Source organism: Lepisosteus oculatus, chromosome 6 (genome assembly GCF_040954835.1).
Source record: "Lepisosteus oculatus isolate fLepOcu1 chromosome 6, fLepOcu1.hap2, whole genome shotgun sequence".
Classification (NCBI taxonomy): Eukaryota; Metazoa; Chordata; class Actinopteri; order Semionotiformes; family Lepisosteidae; genus Lepisosteus; species Lepisosteus oculatus.
The window spans coordinates 39,977,897-39,999,859 of NC_090701.1; the positions used below are offsets into that span (position 1 = coordinate 39,977,897).

The following is a 21,963-nucleotide window of genomic DNA, read 5'->3' on the forward strand; positions in this document are numbered from 1 at the left end:
CTCTTTTCAACAGATTACACTGACAAGGTTTTCAAAATTCTATGTAAAGGCATAAAGATGGATGTTAGTGGCACTATGTGTACAAAGCATGGACGGATATTCACTATTTACTGTATTACCATTAGTAGTAGCAATAACATTAGTAGCAGTGTTCCCAATGATTTCTGGAACCAGTTACCAGCAATCTGAAAGCATATAGTTCCGCAAGTAATACCATATAAAATATTCCAGTTTATTATTGCAAAGACTTACTATGAATAAAGTACTGCTTCAAGTAATGAGTACAAATAGTGAAAACCCAATAAAAAGCAACTTTAATTGTTTTTAATTATACCATCCTTATTTCTGCATACCATATTAATATCAAAAAAGCCTATACTGGAAAACTATAGAAGTAAGTTACGCATCTAAAACAGAAATCAGAACATCTTTTATTTCTAAGAAATGTTAATTTACAGACATTGTAACCATATTAATACTATTGAAAGAACGAATCTGAATTTAACAAAGGAGTGCTGCTAAAATAAGCCACGCACTACACAACAAATGAAATAACGTGGGCTTGGTGAGCTGCATAATTATAACGCCTTTAATGTGAGTTTTGATCTTTTTTAGATCCACGTATTTCTTTCTGTTTCTGCTAAGAATGAAAAGTAATGAAACTTCTCAGAAACCTATTATTTAAAATCTACTGTCTGCCTCACACTGGACCGTGCTGAAATAAGGACAATGCCAGCATATGAAGTTTAAACATGAAAAATGATTCACAGACTTTTCCCAGTGAAGACCATGCTTAAATTAAACTGTACTATTTCATAAAGAGAGATATCACCATATAAATTCCATGAAGAGAGTGAACTTTTGAAAGCCTCCTATTTCTTGTAATATAGTGAGCAAATGAAATAGCTACTCACAAAGTTATTAGAGAAAAGGTTCAGAAAAAAAAAACTTATTTTAAGAATCAATCATCTTTACATAGAAGACCAGATCACAATTAACAGCACTCATCCGTTCGTATGCGTTATAATTATATAAAAAAAGATATAGTCATATTATATTAATAATCCTAAAACGATATAATCTAGGTATAATATAATTCAAGGCTTAATTGAATCAGGCAAATACAATGGGTTAAATACAAAATTTCTCTTAAAATATTGTTAAAATAGACTTTATTTTGTACATAACGCAGACTGATTAACAATTCGATGAAATAACAGAAAAATAAACATTGGGTGAAAATGCTGAACACGTTGTTTGCTATCCCGAAATGAACACACATACACAAATTCAATTTATTTTTTCCATCAAAAACTTATTGGAGGTCAGTCCTGCTGCTGGCTATTAGTTGCAGAAACAACAAAATTAGCTCTGTACAACAAATATTGCGTTATCTAAGGAGACGATGTAGTGAACCACAGTGTTTTTAAATTGAATCTGTTTGCTATTATACGTACATTCTCCATCTATAAACATGAATTCCCAAAATGCAGGGTTATAATAATAGTGTTTGCTTATGGGGTTTTGATATACTGCACAGTATAACACTTTTAGTCAAGTTGAATGGGTAATAGTATTTACAGTCTTATAAAAATAAACAGTTTTCTAGCCCGTATGTCTGGAGTCCTAATTAATGGACTCTGTTAAGTGGCCAGGCACCTCTTTCTAACAGCATGTACATTGCTGATTGTAACAAAGCAATTCCCATTATCCTCCTCTTCTGTGACCATTTCATTTAGAAAATACAAGTACTTACAATACATTCATATTTGAGCAATTCATACAATTGCATCTACATCTAGAAACAATCACATTTTATAGTGTTTTGCTTTTGTTAGGGAATAGGCTGAAACTGTTATGTTTTCATTACAGCATTGCATAAGTTGGTCCATGAAAAGCAAAGTTTGGAAAATGGGAAAAGGAAACATTTCTCACGGCCGGGAGCCTCCCTGGCCGAGAGAGCTGTTCCCCACTGGCAGTGAAACACCACTTTCATCACAAAACCAGATGAAAGTAACAATTCCTGGGTCGAAGAAGGCAATTTTCATTAGAGGAAGATGAAATGAAGGCATTACAGTGGGCAGCCAGGTCACAGTGCTTGAACAGAATTTCTGATGTAAATGACAGTCAGATGCGCAGTCCTTGTTGTTCTAAACTCTCTCAACTCTGCTGGGATCATAGGAATCTGCAAACAGAAGAAAAAAAGTTGCATTTATCCATCTGTTTATTTTCTAACTGCTTTATTCAATTCAGGATCATGGGGGAGCTGGAGCCTAACCCAGAAAGCATTAGAGGGTAAAAAACAGGATAAACCCTGGACAGGACACCAGTCCATCACAGGGCAGACACACACACTCACACCAGGGCCAGCTTTCCCAGAAGCCAATTTACCTATTTCTATGTCTTTGGACTGTGGAGGACACCAGAGCACACAGAGGAAACCTATATGAACATGAGGAGAACATACAAACTCCACACAGATAGCACCCCAGAAACCCAGCCCAAAGTCTCAGATCTGTGAGGCAGCAATGCTAACCACATGGTGTGGACCATGTTGTATTAATATTTTTTTATAAACACATTGAAATAAGCTTGCAACAAAGTTTGAAGGCAGCCTTTATTAACACTAGACATTAAAGTGTCTTGTGTCTATTCCAGGTTCAGTGAACTGCCTCCACTCTGAACTGGCAGCAAGGGACTGAAGACTGGGTCTCCATGATTCTTATCTCTCAATAAGATTTCTACAACTTTACCACATGCGTCTTGAGTGCTACAAAACAATGAGCTAGAAAATTGCTTGATATTTTCTGTCCCAACAAACACTGTTCTGACTTGGTTTAATTTTTATCATGGTTCATGGGCTTTGTCAGTCCCCCTTTCCTTACAAGCATTTTGACTCCAATATCCCCTAAATCTCTGAACTGAGAAGTGCATATTCTTCCTATTACATTATAGGAGAAGGCCTTAGAATGTGTAGCTTTTGATTAGTAAAGCAAACAAAACATACTTAAGTATCATTATTCAATTTCAGAATTTCCTAGCATCTAAAAACTCATCTACTATGTATTGTTCCACCAAAATTCAAACAGAATAGCCAAGAGCTCCCTCTTGTGGCAAAGACATGTTAATGTTCTAGCTTGGTTCAACCTTTCCTGATTCACCACAGCAGTACTGTTTTGAGGACAATCCACCTCTTCAATTTCTGTTTTTGTAGAACAGGTTCACTTGGAGGCTGTCACATAACTTGTGCAGAAAAGCTAAATCTTTTTTTTCCTCCAGCAATGACATCTCAGTGCCTCTAATACTAGTAACAATATAGGTACTGTACACATAAAACAATGCTATTAACCTTGGTATTATCATTACTTGTTTGCAAAGCTCAGCATACTTTCCCTTTTCATATATGGTTATTTTTCTCTTTACATACTGCACAATTATGCAAAACTTATTTTTTTTAAATAACAACAAAAAACACATCAGCACTTCGAATACTCTCAAGGCTCAGTCCACAATACATATAACAAAACTGACTTGTCTAACAGTTCAAAGCTCTACCGATTTTGCTCTGCCTTTTGTATATTTATGAGGTTATCTTATTCATTTCCCCCTACAATGTCTATGAATCAAGTTTTCTTTTTAGAAAACGTTTTCAAAAGTTAGAAAAAATCTTCAAAAAGATTCATAATTTGCTCCAAAACAGTATGAAGAAAATGCTTAACACCTTAATTTTAATTGTTCAATGATTAAATCTTGTCTTTAACAAAAATGTATTAGTTTGGGAATACTGTCTTATTCACATTTCTGTTTTCTAAGATCTACTAATACTTGTAAATCTATATTGGTGCCTCACTAGAGGGGAAATAGTTCTTGGGTGCATATTCGCTTAGCAAGGAAATAGGCCTACAACTCCCACATTTCAGGGAAGTTTTATTGTATTTTCGTAACAGAGATAAAAGCATGAAGCCTTTACATAAGCATCCTTCCTTATGGGTTCCCATAAGTATCTTTACCAATTTATCAGCCTCTTAATCTAAACAAAATGTTTAAAAACACAGATTAATCCCTCAACTATCACCTTGATTTAGCTAGATTTATTCTTCCAATTAACTGATTCAGTCTTATTGCTGATGTGTAGAATGAGTCCTAAAATGTAATAAATCTAACATTCAAATTTGAAGGGATTTTACTATCTGGCTAGCCTTACTATTGCTCTTGGTATGTGCCTTTGTCATTTGCAAATTATGGGTCAATGCTTTCTCAGTTTTGTCACCAGTTACAATATATTGATTACAATAAATAGTTTGTCTGATTTAACATACAGTATGAGTCCTTTTCATGTTTTGAGGAATAGCATTGCCGATGAACAATTTCCTAAAGATCTAATGAAAAAGTGCACTCAAGAATAAGTTGGAATTAGTTTTATAATAATGTTCACTTACAGTACAGATGCGGTCAAATAATAAACAAATATAGGAGCACAGAATGATGAGGAAAATCACAGAGCAATAGCACAGTCATCAGAATAGGCCTATATCGTATTACATCATTCTACCCAAAACATTCCATTCTCCTAAAACTCTCTTTTCTTTGGATCCCCACACATTACACAGTCTTGCACTCTTACACATCTACCAAAGGTGCTAAAACCCCTCTATCTGAAAAATCTTATTTGATCTGTCTGTAATTGGTCTGGGTGTTGAAGACTTCACCGACCGGTTCACTCTAGTTCACTCTAATAAGACAGGTAATCCGATTATAAAATGGTACAAAATCAGTCTTCGGATCACGAATATTTAATGTTATAGTTGGTTTGCTGTATAATACACCTTTGATCAAAACATATCAACAATTTAGTCTCTTAATAGTTTTCTGGCATTTAAAACGAGTTGTTTTGTAATAATTGCAACCCCTTGCTCTTAACTGAATTATTTATTGTAATTGGAAAAACAAACATGACCAACTCCCTTTTGCAGCTGTAGGATAGGCTGTAATGGGTCTGCGAACAAGGACAAGTTATCAGCGATTTGAAAATGATCTCTGGTTTAATTTTTGGCAGCACTCAGAGAGGCCTGAGCATATGTTTGGCAGACGAAACACTCAACTCAAACTGCCTGGCTTATTGATTTTTTTGGCCCTGTCTGGACACTGATCCTTTCATGTAGGTTATCTCCATTATCCTCCTGGTCAAGGCGCAAGTCACTGCCTTGTGTACTGCATTTTTTTATTACTTTTTCTCTTTTGTCTTGGCTTTTCTGCTATCTGTGGACACTGATAAGATTGCACTGTAAAAAGCTGCTTGTTTTTAAAATGTTTTTATTCATTTAAATGGTTAATGGAAGGATTTAGGGCAGGTAAGACCAGAGACTGTTCTTGCGATGTGATTTAATCTGCCAAGGTCTTCCTGTGACTCTTAATTGTATGACTGTTTAAAACCAAAAATCAGAAGAGACACTGGAAAGTAGAGATAACTCTGAAACATATTAACAAGTTTTACTTGATTTCAATTTCTCTTCTATTTTATATCAACACAATTTGAAATGCAAAGTCGTCAATCAATATGGACTTTTGTACTATACATGCGTGGAATCCCTTCCAACAAGCGCCATGCTTGCTCGTTACAAGTTCCACAGCGCCACACAGCTGTGTCAGTACTACTGCTGCGAAGATGCACGTCTCCCACAGACATCACTGTAAGCTCACAGGCATTCGTCCAACCGCCAGGGGGCGCTGTTGTCGTGGACCATTGAGGAAACTGGCTGCCTCAAGCCTAACACTCACCTGCGAGATTTCTTGCCTGAGGAATCATGGTCATGACCCAGGCTTACATCAGCAACACCTGGACCACAGAGCCCAGCCTGCACTCTGAACAAGCCACATTATAGTCTAAGCCAGTTGGAAGGTTTCAAACAGCACACTCACACCATACTTCATACATAGGTTTTCATTCACCAGCAAAACTAGATATAGACATTTACCTACTGTATGTTATATTAGATATCATAAAATTATATAATATATCAGAAGATATACATGCAATGGATAATTAATGAAGATAAAACAGAAAGCTATTGATCTTAGTTACATTTATCACCATTAATAGAGAGAATGGTGACAGTAAAAAGGGCATCTGATTACAGCAGTATTGAATGAAGTAACTACTGACTAGCTTTCACTGTATCCTTAAACTCTGAATGTGTATTAATTGTTTTTTTTTTGGTTTAACACACTGAATGTTTTGAACATATGTATGTTTTGGAGTTCATTGTAAACCAAGAAAAAACCACATCCTGTTCAAACAACATGAATTAGCAGCAATTACAAGCATTGTCTCTGAAGCTGCCAAGACCTCCTTCTACTTTTTTTAGTACTGTAATAGTCACCATTAACTAGTCAAAGACTTATAGTCAAAGACTAAGCAGTGATTAATTACAGCTTTAAAAGCAGGCAAACTGGCAAGAAATAACCAGGAAAAAGAATAGCCCTAAGTTGTTTTTCAACAGATAAAATGCACATTCAGTAACAAATTCGGCTTGAGTCAGAAGGTCAACACTTCTGCTTTATAGTTCTTCCAGCGAAAGTCTTAACACAATTTAATTTACTTTAACTGTGACTTTGGATCAGCTCTCAGGGAACCTCTAAGGCTTTTTGGTCCTGTGCAACGTTTGCTTCATGTTTTATCTCCCAATAAATCCAGCACAATGTATATTAGTGACAAAATGTTTGTATTCCTGTTTTCCACACCTATTGACTCTTGTTACATTTGCCCCTTTAATTTGTGCACAGTTTGCCAAAATGGAAGCAAAATGTCACAATTTGGGGGATTTGTCGCACTTAAGAGCATGTCAAAGATGTCCCAGCTGGGCACCCACATGTTCACCTGCTTGCCTAAGCGATTACCTGAAGGGGGAGAGACCTCATCGTCCTGCGGTTCGCTGCCCTTCAAAGAAACATGGCGTTCTTGGGACAGAGTTATCTCTCTCTTGGCGACAGCGCCATTCCGTGCTTCCTGCCGAGTGGTAAAGGTGAAGAGCTCCTCCACCTCCTCTGGTTGCTTGGCCGACTTTTCGCTCTCGGCTTCGTCCCCCGAGTCCGAGCTCTTGATGCTGAGGCGCCTCATGCGGGAGACCGAATCCACCTCTTTCATGCGGATGATACGCTCCATGACTGTGCGGCTGGGGGAGGAAGCTAGCTTGTCCTGCAGGGCTTCGATCATTCTTGAGGCAACTCTGCCTTTCTTATCACAACTGGAGGCTTGGACCATATTTTCCTCGGCGTTAGTGACCAGTGGCTTTTCCGATGACATGTCATGGCTCCTGAGAAAAATCTTTAGGTTGTTTTCTACACTGTTTTTTTCCAGCGTACAACAGGAGCTATTTTCTCTTCTTGAGTTTGCTAAACCGTTTTCTTGCTGTTGCCGCTTCAGCACCCTGGAATGTGGGCTCAGTTCCTCGTGCTTTCCTTTCAGGCACAATATTTTTCCACCTGCACTACGCTCCAGTCCTTCTTCGGAAAACATGGCCTTCATCAAAGACCTGTTTCCTGTAGTAACCTGATCTTCTGTTCCCTGTTTGGCTCCTTTCTGTTCTGCCACACAAAGACACTCAGTTGGTACATCTATTCCTAAGATCCTAGCTGCTCTTTGCTCTATGGATTCGTTCTCAGGAATCCCCTCAGCCTTTTTGACTTCAAAGAGATTGCTCAGGTCCTCACTCTGCTCGCTCTCTGCTTTCTTGTTGGTTGGAAGCTGCGTTTCGGCTAATGAAAACTGCTTCATCCAGCCGGCGCTTTCCGCATCATCATCAATAACAAATGATCCTCCATTCATATCTCTGCCCTCCCATGACTTACGGGTGACTTTACAATGTAGGCCCTCATCACCTTGAAACCTATCACTCTGACTGCTGATGCTGGAACTTTTGTCCTCGCTGCGTTTGGGAACCAGGTGTTCTTTTTTTATCCTTCTGTCAGGCTCCGTTTTGAGAGGAACACCCTCCTGTTTTTTGAGGCCAGTGATTTTAACTGAGGTCTGAGAAACGGCATTAAAGCTCGCAAACTTAGATTCCACCGGTTTAAAGTCATCTTGTTTAGGTGCTCTGTTTGTCCCCATGGCTTCCCGTGATAGCTGTAGAGAGTAACATATGTCTTCATAGCTGGGGGGGTTTGTGTGAGTTGACGCATCTTGCTTCATTTGTCTGGCGAAACGCGGTGCTTCAGCTGAGGAGATACACGAAGGAATACTGACATCTCTGTGCAAGAACTCTTTTGAAAGCAGGTTACCCTGGTTAACTACTCTGCAGTCACTCGGGGAGTTTTGGGGCAGCATAGACACCTCTTCTTTTGATGGCTTGCTAAAACTTACTGTCTTTTTTGAAAGGCGTGAAAAAGCACTAACATCTCCGAAGTCAGTTTCTGTTGCTGCACTCCTGCTTTCTAACATGTTTTTCCAGCTGCTTGGTTTGCAGCGTGGTGCTTCCAAAATACTTGTACCATTTTTATGGTCACAAACTTGTGATTTAGTATGTTCAGTGTTAGCGCTAGCAGTGTTTAAATCCAGAATATCTCTGTAAGCCACGTCAAGTTCATCGATGGACTTATCCACGCTGGCTCGTTTCCCAATCTGTTCCTGAAGCTCCTTGTTGAAAGTTTCCAGTTCTTCAATTGCATCCCATGGGCGACGGCTAACAGGCTTCAAGAGAAACTGCCCAAAAGCTTCTTTACCATTGCTGGCCACAGGTTTACTTTCACTCTTCTTTGCTGCAATGTAGGTTTTCTCGTCTAGATTTCCTGAGGGTGGAACTTGAAGAGCTGTGCTCTTTACCTGGTTGGAAAAAGACGTTGTCCTTGAAAAAGCACTGTTGCTGGAGGGGTTCAAGTGCATCTGCCCTTTCATAGGATACCCATATCCGTGACTTAAATTCACTTCTATTGTGGATTCAGAGGCAGGAGAGCTATGGATTTGTGCTTGGTTATTTGGAGAACCCTGAGGGGCACCTTTGGAAGCCTCAGGGAAGCTAGTTTGTGTCTCCTGATCTCGGTACTGATCTCCAGGCCAAGACCCAGAATATTTAAGTTCTTTGTGTCTATTTGGTTGTTGGGACTTCGTGTCATCTGTGTCTTTCCTTTGCTGTGGTTTTTTGAGGCTTTTGTCATTCATCATGCCACCAGTAAGTGCTTGTAACTCTAAATCAGTAGACGATGTGCTTAGGAGACTTTGGTTTTGCAGATTTCCAATACTTTTATCAATGGAACTTTCTACGTGGCTCAGATCTTTCTCATTATTATTCTGATCTGACCTGTCACCATTCGGCTGCAAGTGAACTGGAACAGAGACTAAGCAGAATATGGTCTCATTGAGTCTTTTCTTTGTATTTCTTTTGTTGTCTGCTTCAGAACCAGGTTCAAACTTTTTTACCTTGGTAACACTTTCAGAGAAACCTTGGTCCATGTTTGGCATCTGCCTGGCTGTTCTGTTCTGATAAATTGCATTGGATCGCTCTTGTTCATACTTAACACAGCTTTGGTCCATTGAATTGCCACTCTCTTTGTGTAAACCACTATTACTGCCACTGTCATGTTCATGAAATGATCGTTTGCTTGTGTCCATATCAAAAAATAGTCCCTCAGGGGGGGAAAAGGCACTATCATGGGAAGATTGTTCTAACACTTTAGGAATCCGTTTGCTGATATTTTTGATTTTGTCTGAGTCAGTTAGAGAGTTTCCACATAGATCTCCTTGAATGTGTTTCACACGCGGATCATCAAAGGGTATGTACTGAATACATCCCAGATGGTCATCTATGTATCCAGGATACATCTGTTTCCTGCCAGGTACATTTCTGTCCTTCTGGTATTCAATCCAAGAGTTTCCTGTCTGTCTGGAAAAGCACTTCCCTGCATCCTTTCTTTCTGGCACCTGCTGCACTTCTCTCTTGAACTTGTAATCAGACACTTCGTTGATATTCTTTTGGCTTCCTTTCTGTTGCTGGGGCTTTTTGTAAGACGGAGGAGGTATATAAACTGGAGGCTCCGTGTTCGACCCTGGAGGTTCATATGGAAGAAAGTCCTGCCTTGATTCGGCACTCTTGCAGAAATACGAAACCTTGTCTTTTGATCTGGATTCCTGATCTCCAGCTATCATTTCAGAACTCCCCCTTGTTTGCTGGTGAGCCTCATACGATGGAGGCTTGAGTGGCCTGCTAAACCTGGGCTTTGGTAAAAGGGCAGGGTGACCACCTGCCCGACACTTTTCAGTCCACGGTTCTCTGCCAGCCACTTCTTCGTGATACTTACTGTAAGGTCCATCTGAACATTTTCCATTCATCCTTTGGCTACTAAACACGTCCTGACTGGATAAAGGCATGTCAACATACTGCAGACTCTCTGGTGACAGCACTCTTGGAAGAGACTGTGACTTTCCCTTGGCTTTCGGGTGACCGGCACCTAGTTCCGCCTTCATGCCACGCTGATCTTGTGCCCACTTGTCATTATCGCCATCTGACAGCTGCCGTCCTATGCCCACAGCGGGCCTCCACTCCTCTGTGCCCAGACTTTGCCATTTCCTATCGCCTGCCATCCTCCATTTCTCCTGCACTTTGCTCCTCTCTTTCAAAACTGCACTCTCTTCCCACCACTCCCTGTCGTTTCTTCCTTCTTTTGCAGGCAGCTCGTGTGCCCTTCTCGTCCCTTCTGGTTTTGCGAAGCTACTTCCTCTCTTCTCTCCCCTGTCAGTGTAATCCAGTAGGACGCTGAAGTCCTGCCCCCGTCTCCTCCAGTAGGCCACATCTCTCTGTGTCCTCGGCTGAGCAGAATACATTCCCCTCGGTCCATCACAGGGCCTTTAAAGAAAGCAAATGACCACATCAGAGCAGTGGCAGAACAAATCATGGAACAAATATTAAACAGATCTAAGGAATCAGCAGTTATGGCTGGAGAAGGGGATGGACTAATTCAAGGTCAGCACTCTGTAGGTATTAAAGATTCACTATATCACATATGTAATAACATTGTTATTGTGTTGTATGCAATAACAAAGAAAGATTTAAAAATGCTGATTATATCACTCTCTCCACAGGTAGGGTTAAAATTAGTTAGACGGAGCTCTTGGGGCTCCTATCTACTCTTCTCAAACACCTTCCTCTACACTAGCAGGTTTATGGTGACATTAGTGAGGGATGTGACACTCCTCCAATAGGTGCTGAACCCCTATGAGTGAAGCCTGTAGTACTGTATACCAGCTGATAAATGGCTCAGTGGATAGCCAAGATGGGGGAGCTGTCTATTCTTACTCAAGTTCTCAATGTGGGTACTGGGATTTGTAAAGTCAACTAAGACATAATGAGACAATTAACAATTCTAATTTGGGCGGGCATAAAGTAAAAAAAACATCCATATTTATTTTTAAAAACAAATTCATATGATAATCATTTTTTCCTTACAAAAATAGTATTCTTTATGCAGTTATTTCAACATGAAAACAGACCTACAGTATGCAGGTATGAAAGAGCTTCAAAGAGTATTTTACAGTTAAATTTTTCTTTGATTTCTCAAAAGTGTGATCTATAAATTCTGTCTAGGAAAGCATCAGACAGATTTACATCAGAAGCTTAAAGAAGCAAACCAGCAATGCACTACAAACAGCACTAACTGTCCTGACATGACCTGGAACTCCTATCACAGCAGAAGAGTCATTCATTATTTTGAGAATATATTTCTGTTCTTTTTATACACCAGAATCAAATTCACAACAGAGTTACTGGGAGATAAACTTGCTTTTATGTGACGAAAAAGTCATGGTAGTCCACTATTATATCTCACATCTGAAAAAACACTGAGGAAAATATTCTGTGAAGCAATATCCTGTTTACAGTTTACATGAATGGCACTTGAGTGCTGAAAAAACACAGATTAAATCATATGGTAAACAATGTACAAAATACACATTCCAGTTTTCAGTTTCTATTTTCTTGCACTGCATAAGATGGAATTAAAAAAAACAAACATTAAACATTCAAAAAACGAACGCATTCTTGCCGGAGTTGCTCGCTATACACAGTTGTCTCTATTCCTACAATATGTAATCCTTTCCAAAGACAAGCCAAAGTATGAGCTGGTGTTTAGGTAACTGCAACTATTAACAAACACACAAAATATCTATTTACAAAGAGATTAACACAACCTGTCACCTTGCTGTACAAATTAATAGAATATCAGGAAGCCCTGAGCCTAAACATTGCTCATACCTATGTGAAAAACCTGAGGAAAAAAGATACACATTGGTTATGCTTATAGAGTAATGTAAGTTTGCAAATGTTACATAACACACCTTTCAGTTTGTACACACACAATGAAGGATACAATTCCAAACCCTTTTTGCAATTCACATTCAATACAGTTTCCATGAGAGTTTACAGAGTCTGCTCCCTGAGTCCCTGAGGGGGAACAAGCAGAAGTCTGATGGAATTGCTTGAGTCAGCTCTCTGACTGCCTTGAAGATGTGATACTGGAAGTCTGCTGCAGTACAATCTGCATATAAAACAACCCTGACCTTAATTCACAGGAAGCATGTGTAATGCACTGAAGTGTCAACTCTTAATTCCCAGTTACTAAACTCATTTCGCCTTAAATGAACTAGATTGCCGTGCAGGTTTGGTTTGGTTTTGAATTGCTCTTCATTTCAGTGGGTCCTGGTGCAGTAGCTGCCCTGCCTGCATGTTTAAGTGAAGCTCTATGACATGAGAGAGAGAGACAGCCCAGCTGAAGACCCTTGAACACAGGGCAGACCTGCCTTAGCCTTGCTGCATACCATTAAACCTGTCAGAAACTTAAGGTTGGCCTGCTAGGAAATGTGTCAGCATTTAGTGAAGAAGGCAAATGTCAAACTGGTTATATTGAGGCCTTTGAACATGAAACACTATAGAAAGGTACAGACTCCCAGTGTCATAACCTCCTTCCCCTGCACTGATTATACTGTATATATACAGTACTGAGTAACTTACTGTATCACTTATCACTATAGGTGTACATACTGTACATAGATTTTAGATATTGAGGAAATGTGCTTGGTATCATTTTGATTAATTGATCATTCATGGCCGACTGATATCCGTGAGTGACTATGTTGATTAAGCACTAAATTTCCTCACTAGTGAGCGAGTTGATTGGGCACAAGTAATGAGGCGATTTAACATCAACATTTATCAATTTGTTGCAGGGGTAAGGGATGTTTCTTTTGATGCTCAGCATTCATAATCAAGACAAAAATATAGCAAAAATGAGACTTGTTCGACGAATCTCAAGTCAGCTGTCATCCTGGGCTGATTCGCAAAGAAAAAATCAGATGTTTAAACAAGGGCAAAACAATAGTGCTGATCTAATACTCTGTTTCCCCGTTACTAAGACTGTATTATTATAGAACTTTCTAATATACTTCATGCACAGCTTTATTAAAAGCACTGTAACGAAAAGAAAATGAAAAGAGGCATAAATATTAAGCACCACAGCATAATTACATTGCAAGAATTCTGTACATTTTTTTTATTCCAGCTCCAGCCTGGACCAAAGGTGATGATTGAAGTCACCCTCAAATGAGGACAACAACATTCCATAACTGATATAGCTAAACAACTCAAGTAGGGAGGTGTGTCAGCATGCGTAGGCTGCAAAGGAACAGGTAAAGGTTTATTCCAGGCTGAAGAGAGAAGAAAATAAACACACCAGATACACAAGCACACAGAAACATCAGGACAGAGTGGAGAGTCAGCCATTTATACAGCACCCCTGAAGCAGCTGGGGTTAAGGTCCTTGCTCATGGGGACAATGGAGTAGGAGTCCTCTGCCAGCTGTGGGATTTGAACCAGCAACCTCCCGGCCACAAGCACAGATCCTTAGCCACAGAACCACCACTCCTCCCCCAGATTTGCTGTCTAAACAATTTAAATTGCTGTCTAAGGCAATTAAAGAACGTCAATAGTCTTGCTTATTTTTGCCACCATATCTAATACTGTAACTTGAATAGCATGGAAGCATATTTTATTGTAACTTGAGTGCAAAGGAAGGAGTAGGAAATTATTAATTTTCTAACCACTTCATCCAGTACAGGTTCATGGGGGACATACCCTGGAAGGCATTCCAGTCCGCAGGAAAGTTAAAGTAACATCATTTTGAAAGAAAGTACTTTGACATAGTACTAATCATTATACCTTCAGTTGTTCAGTTTTCTGAGTGTGCTTTACCTGGTGTCTGGTTGTTGCAAGACATGAAATGTTACAAGTTTATAGTGAAGTAAGCATTTTAACTGGGAAGATATAATGTTAGGACCTGGTTGAGCACTTCAGTCCAGGTAAACTCAGGATATACAGATCCAGCCACTCAGAAAGTGAGACGAATAATGCATTATAATGCATCAAAATGCCCAGACGATCTTGTACGATACAGCGCACTGAAATCCACCGCAAAGCGAACCGTGGCGACTGCAAAGGCGGCGGCGCACTACCAGGACCTCTATGACCAACTGGACATGCCTGGTGGGGCAAACAAGATCTACGAACTCGCCCGCGCACGCGACCGCGCCACACAAGACCTAGGACACGTTATCACCATCAAAGATGAAAATGGGCAGACGGTGCAGAAGCCAAAAGACATCCTCCGGCGCTGGAAGGACTACTTCGAGAAAATATGCAACGAGGAATTTCCGCATCCTCCACTACCAGCAGCCGATACCATCTCCGGCCCAGTACCCACCATCACAATCGCAGAAGTAACCACCGCCATCAACAAGATGAAAAGTGGCAAAGCAACTGGTCCGGACGACATCCCAGCCGAAGTATGGAAGCTCCTTGGAACACAAGGAGCAGCATGGCTTCAATAAGATCATTGAGGAAAAGGCACTCCCGGAAACATGGCAAACCAGCATCACAGTGCCAATTTGGAAAGACAAAGGCGATGTTAACGACTGCTCCAATTTACAGGCCTATCCGGCTGCTGTGCCATACAATGAAGATTTTCGAGCATGTGCTGAACGCACGACTAAGAACCAATCGTTGATATCTTGCCAAACCAATGCGGCTTTGTGAAAAACTGCGGAACAACAGACGCCATACACGCAGCCCGCCTACTGATGGAAAGGCACCACGAGAAGAGGAAAACGATCCACGTGGCATTTCTCGACCTGGAAAAGGCATTCGAGAGGGTACCACACGATCTCATCTGGCTGGCGCTGCGACAGCACCACGTCCCCGAAGCCTATGTCAGCTGGACAAAGCTCCTGTACCAAAAGGCCACTAGCTCAGTACGTTGCGCAGCTGGAACCCCAGACACCTTCCCGATCAATGTTGGCGTCAACCAAACCTCAGCCTTGTCTCCTCTGCTATTCATACTTTGCATGGATACAGTAACCAAGGATATCCAAACGAGACATCCATGGACGCTATTGTATGCTGATGATGTTATGATAGCAAGTGAAACACGACACGGCCTCGAACAGCAAGTACAGGAGTGGAAGATGCACCTTGAACGATTCGGGATGAAATTGAACATCAAGAAGATGGAGTTCCTGGAATGCGGTGATCAAACCGATGGCACAATCGCAGCTGGTGGGGTCCAACTGAACAAAGTGACCCAGTCCAAGTACCTAGGCTCATGTGTCAACTCCGACTGCACTACCCTTCAAGACACCAAGACGTGAGTCAGAGCCGCTTGGATGAAATGGCGGCAGGTCACTGGAGTACTGTGAGACAAGAAGATCCCTTTGCGCCTAAAATCCAAAGTCTACCACTCAGTGGTCAGACCAGTGGACCTATACGGAACTGAATGCTGGCCAACGACAAAAAAACATGAACAGGCACTCCATACGATGGAAATGAAGATGCCGCGACAGACCCTCGGCTTGACAAGGCTAGACCATGTCATGAATGAAGAGGTGCGAAAAACACTCAAAGTCGCCCCAATCACTGAGAAAATGAGGGAATCGCGCCTGCGATAGTATGGACGCGTGCTCCGCAGCAATGACACATCAATGGCAAAGACCACCCTCGAATTGAATGTGGAAGGCCGCCAGCCCCATGGGCGACCATTTACGCGCTGGCTGGATCGGCTGAAAGACGACATGCGCCTCGCAAAAGTCACCTGCCGAGACGCCGCAGACCATACGAAGTGGAAAAATCGGTGCAAACAAGCAGACCCCACATAAGTGGGAAAAATGCGAAGAAGAAGAATGCGTTAACTGTCCAGTTATTTCAAAGGGGGCAGGGCCGCAGAGTGTTGCAGACATTTGCAAGATAATGCAAGAGAATGAATTATGTAGGGGCTTTAGGTTGCAAAGTTACGAGTTCTGATGCAACAAGGAAAAAATAAAACAAATCACCCCCCCCACATAACATCCCTAAAAACATTTAAAACACATACCAGTGCCAGACAACTAACAAGATCCTAAAATTCTCATCAGACATGATCCAACAGCTGACTTCCAATAAGGCAAAAAATAAGGAGCTGTGGCTCGGGAACAAAATACTACTTTAATGGCACTAACCGGCACAAATGGAACATGAATGAATGTAGTGGGGTTCATTGTTTCAACTTGGGGTCAACTTCAGCTAATTCCCAACTGGATACAATTTGAACTTGCCTTGTGAAACTGAAAATCCAGACTTTTGTGAACATATTTACTAAAATTTTCAGGCTGAGCAATCTTACTTACTTCGTGAAATAGTGCCCTGGTGCATTGCATCTTTATAACCTCAGCATAATCAAAACAAAACAACCGCTGGGTGCACCGTGATCTCTCATGCAGGTGTGAAATACAGGAGTGTTAATACATTTCTTTTAAAATTTTTATCTGTTGTAACTCTTTCTACAAAAATATGCACGTGCTGTGTTATAATAAATCAGTCTGCTTTATTACTTCATCATCTTTTAACGGCATTCCCCAGGGAGACTCCTCTTGCCTTCTGCCCTAAAACCTCAGGGCTGCGACGGAACAGTTCCAGTACATCGTGAGCTAAAAGCAGCACATTGTGCGATTAAAGGCGGTCAAACTCCATTGTTATTATGAGATGGTATGGTCTCTTTGAAACAGAACATATTTCAATCACAGCATGTACTGTAGTTTTAAAACACTGGCCACATGAATCACATACGTAAACAAAGACTACAACTCCCGACGTGCCACACAAGCGAATCACATGAAGTCATATCTACAGATATGCCAAAACACTTAGCGTATACTGTATATATGGTAAAAGCAGTATGATACCATATTGTTTTAAAGCCACTACAGTACAGCATGTGTGAAATATATTTTTCATAATCAAAATCTAAAGTAAAATTGCTTCCAAATTACTTGTTGCTGAAATTAGTATTAAAATATAGATTATTATACAGATTTAAACCAGAAAAATGCACATCATGGCATGACAACAAGGCATAATAATAAACTATTTTTATATCCAGCTGACTAATTCTGCTTTGTACAAATTTTCAATAATCAAACCACTCAAGTAGCAGGTAAGCACTTAAGCACCAACAATATGTAGGATCTATTTATATTCATAAATTAATATCAATGATGACATTCAAAGATGTTACAGTCCTGCTATTTTCAATGTCAACTACCAAAATCTACCTTCAGTTACAAAATTCCATATTAAGTGGATTTAAAGGTGCAGGGTATGGAAACAGATTAAATTAAGCGATTGTTTCACTAAAATCTAATGCACCACAAGTGCCACCTACAGTATCGATCGTCTTTGGCCAGTGAACCACACACCATGCCACACTGTGGTACCGCTAACACAGTCATGAGGATTAACTCGCATTCTCAGTGGCTGCATCTGCACTAGCCATAGAAGGCCCACTCAGGGCCAAGACAAAGCTAAGTCAACAGCACACCAGCAGCTGGGGAATCCTGGTCACATTCAGCTCATAACACAGGGACATTTAGGCTATTCTTGAAGCGTGACACTTTAATAAATTGAGCCACAGTTTTTAAAGAAAGCCCCCAGTTTTCACATCCTTTTTAAAAACCAAAACCTGCATGGCCACACTGAAAAAGTATCATTAGTGAAGAAGTACCATCATTCTTTAAATGCAATAAAATATGTCTGCTTCTGTATGTCTTTGCGAATGTTCATTATGTTTGCTGTCCTCTCGCGTTACTGCATAATTTGAGATACAAATAAAAAGTGCTCCATATTTTCAGTGTTTTCCAACTGGACACCTCTCTTCAAATGATAACAGGCTGTCACCGAGTTAACTGGTTTCTGAATTCGAGAACGGCTACTTCTAACATCAGCAAGGATTGTGCCATCTTTTCTTACTGTGCATCTAAATCCGTTCTAAATCTTAATCTCCCATTTCTATAGCCATAACTTGATTCCTTTTGTGACCTTCTGCCAACCGATGCTCTTCCGCTCCTGTTTGATCTGTCCCTGTACGCTCAGGACACACCCGAGAAACTGTCTCAGGGCCCTGGGAACCAGCCTGTGCACCTCGTGCTCCTGGGTGTTGGCGCCAGAACTATTCCTGTATTTCCTCATGCCCAGCGCCTTCTCCGTCACTTCAGGGAATTCCTATTACTGAGAAAACTACCTGCTTCACTTTGAGTTTCAAGCATAGAAAATTGCTCTGTCACACTCCCATACAGAGGATATGTTTGTATTATTCCTAAAAACAACTTGTAGTTAATAATTAACTATAGTTGTGATTATTGTACACAACAAACATCTCCATTCTATCAAACAGAATATTTGTCAGGGAGTCTCATTCAGCTTCTGACCAACAAATACACACAATCATATGTACTGTACATACAGTTTATCAACTGTGAAACTGCGGGACTGAGAGGCAGGTTACCGTAAATAGGCCCTGAAATAAGTGATCCTTTAGCATCATATGTTAACTCTTTCTGTCTGGTTTAAGGACTGATGTGACAGAACGGTTGCCGAATTGTGAAGTAAAAAGTAGGTCACTGTGGCTCAATGAGATGATCCTCAACTACAATTGAGAAGATTCGTTTCAGGATCTCTGGTGCGTTTCCATGGGATCCTGTTGTCCCTTTCTTGAATGTTTTGAAAAAGACTGAGCTTTGTATGTACTCCTGATTGTTATACATAGTCAGTCCATGATTTTATTCTTATCTTAACAAGAAAAGTGTAAAAAGGTTCAAAAAGATCAACCTTTTTGGCCATTGTCTCACTGTTGGGTTTTTAGTCTTTTATGTTTTTTGTGTTGCTTTCATGCGTCTTAGTTTTTCTTAATCTTGTTAAAATTTTCAACATTTCTTAAATAAAATACTTTACAAAGTACTAGTCAGAGTATGCATTTAGAGTGGACAAAGACGTGATCAACTTCAAACCCAAACTGTATGACAACAGACGTGGAACACCACATAACTGTAAACAAACATTGCTTTAAACAATGGTTACCATTGTCAAAGGTCCCTTACTCCTAAGACTGGGTGTGTTTTTTCAGAGATAATTGTTTAGTCTGGTTTCCTTTTTGTAACTTTTTCTCCTGTGACATTTCCTTCTCGCTAACCTTTTCGAACAAGCTGTTCTCCAGATTCAGTTTTTTTGTTTCGCTTGTGTTTTTCTTCATTCTGTATGCCAATAAAACAGAGTGCTTCTTTGGAATTTACCACTACTTTAGTGTGGAAGGATCTGAAACTTGTCTTAAAAGTGTCTTTCAGGTACTGTAAGAGAATTTATAATTATAGTAGAAACTCATTTCCTGATAACAGACATCTACAGTAAGTGATATAAAAAAGTATCTCTGCGAATCTTAACCTGGTATCACATATGAACTTTGGTACTTCCCAGCACCAAAGCAAAAACCAAACTTTTTTCAAACAATATTATTTGTGTGTAAAAACGTTTTCTCCAAGAACTGCCTAAAACAATTTGTTTACCATATACAGTATGAAATATATGCAAGTATCCTAAGTTTTATATTATTTAGCATCAAACGAGACTCATCACTTCAGTTCACAAAGTTATTATCAAGAAAATTACAGAATCTGTTTTGTAGCAGGCGCTCTGACATTTTATCGAAGACAAGACAACGCAGGTAAGTTCCTTATATTGATTCCTGTTTTATCATCAGCTGTGGTGATCAACAGAGGGGCTCCTGTGATATGAAAGTCACAGGGTCACAGTCTAAGGATGACCCACAGCACTGACATCAAGTGAGGTCCCAGGACTTCATCAGCGTAGGGCTGTGCAGTCAGGTTGCTAAACATACTGAAACACACAAAGGCATCGTTCTCTTGATCAGATGGCTGGTCTGATTCCTTTCTGTGTTTGTTTCTTAATTTTCAGCAGATTAATTTAACTCATCTCCAGTGCCCTTTGGGCTCTCAGTCAATGATCAATTATTGAAAATGACTCCAAAATCCCAGATTTGATAAGCAAAACACTGATTGTTTTTTCTCTAAACAAACGTGCATAAACTGAGAGCTAAAGCTTATTTTATTTCTCATTATACTAGAAAATACCCAGTCAGTGCATGTCAAACACACATCACAACTGCAGATGTGAAATGCAGGTGTAATTGTCAGGATAGGGTATGTGATTTCCAAATCTGCAAATTATACATCCCTTTCTACTGCATGTTTTCTCATGCTAATCGCCAGAATGCTTACGTTGTCCCTATCCTGACAGTTCACACAAACAATTCCATCTGTTTTCAGAATTGTCTACTACATCTCTCCAGTTTGTCCCTATTTAAACCTTTGCAAGGACAGATTTTGCATTTTGATCTATTTCTATTAGGATAGATTTTCTATGTTGAACAAATCCAAATGTTTCTGACTTTTCACAGGTTTCTTGACCTCTTTTATGAGGTAATAAATCACTGCTGCATAGCTCAAACATGCTATTCATGCATACAAATATTTTAGATAGACTGTCATGAAATGGGTAAGACATTATATCATCTGAATTTTCTCTTCCACTGATGATAACATACACTGTATTTAAATGTGTTGACTGCATGCTTCCTTCTACATTCCTAAATGTAAAATATACTGTCGTTAAGGCTTCTGAAGCTGATTTACTGTACATATTTTTTGCTGAAATATTTAGTATGGAATACAATAATATAAACAGAAATTACAAAGGCAAAATACACAGAAGGCTGTAAAACAAATCAAGAAACCTCGGAAAAAGAAAACAAGACTTAAAAAAGGAAATTATAATGGAATAATAGAGCAGCTTCCTCTTCAGTCTTCAGAAGTTAGATTTATACTCTCAAGCCCATAGCTCTCAAAGGATCTGGCCCGGTGATGATCTGTGTTGCAGAATAAGTCTTACATTCAAATACAGTCCAAAGATTGTCCACAACCTACTGCTGCAAGGAGCATTTTATGGTTTGAAGCAGCTGAACTGATCTGTTGATCCTGGAATCGGTAATGTCTGGTGTATTCCGTGGTCTATTAGAATCTGTATCAGCGTTGGTAAATTCAGTGTTTGAGAATTCCATGTGAATTCTCAGATATTTAAACTTACTGATTATCCCCTTGATCTTGAAAATATAGTGCTGATTAGGTGAACTGGAAAACCCAACACTAATATATGTTGGAGTTCAAATACACTTAAGGTTCTCTACACATAAGAAACAAAAACAACCATTTTTAACAATATGGCCATCTGTTCTAAAACCTAACCTGTTGTAAATATGAAGACAATGTGGCAAGGCCCTGTGCATGTTAGGCTGGATTCTACATGGTCGACAGATAAACTCATTGTGACTATAGAACTGCACAACATCACTGCATAGCTATAGAAATGACCTTCCAGATGCCTCTGTGCTGCAGACCCTATTTGCAAAGCCTGCAATGCAACACTATTGTTCAGTTTTCAGCCTACAATATGCACTTTTAATCATTCTAAAAATGACAGTGCTCTAATATGTATCGGTAAAAGCTTAAACTGCCATCCAAAAGCCATCAGAGAAAAAAGTACTTTTGTGCGC

General features: G+C 39.9%; 1 protein-coding gene across 3 annotated transcripts in view; it reads right to left on the minus strand.

The window, feature by feature from the left end:
• Positions 1-260: 260 nt before the first annotated feature.
• jcada (junctional cadherin 5 associated a) overlaps positions 261-21,963 on the minus strand; it is a 60,330-nt gene continuing 38,627 nt past the window's right edge. For all 3 annotated transcript variants that reach the window (XM_015354043.2, XM_015354042.2, XM_069191253.1), the window contains 2 exons: positions 6,898-10,835; positions 261-2,185 (listed from right to left, as the gene is read on the minus strand). In XM_015354043.2, the coding sequence (XP_015209529.2) occupies positions 2,151-2,185; positions 6,898-10,835 (3,973 nt within the window). In that variant the 3' untranslated portion in view covers positions 261-2,150. The remainder of the gene's footprint in view (positions 2,186-6,897; positions 10,836-21,963) is intronic.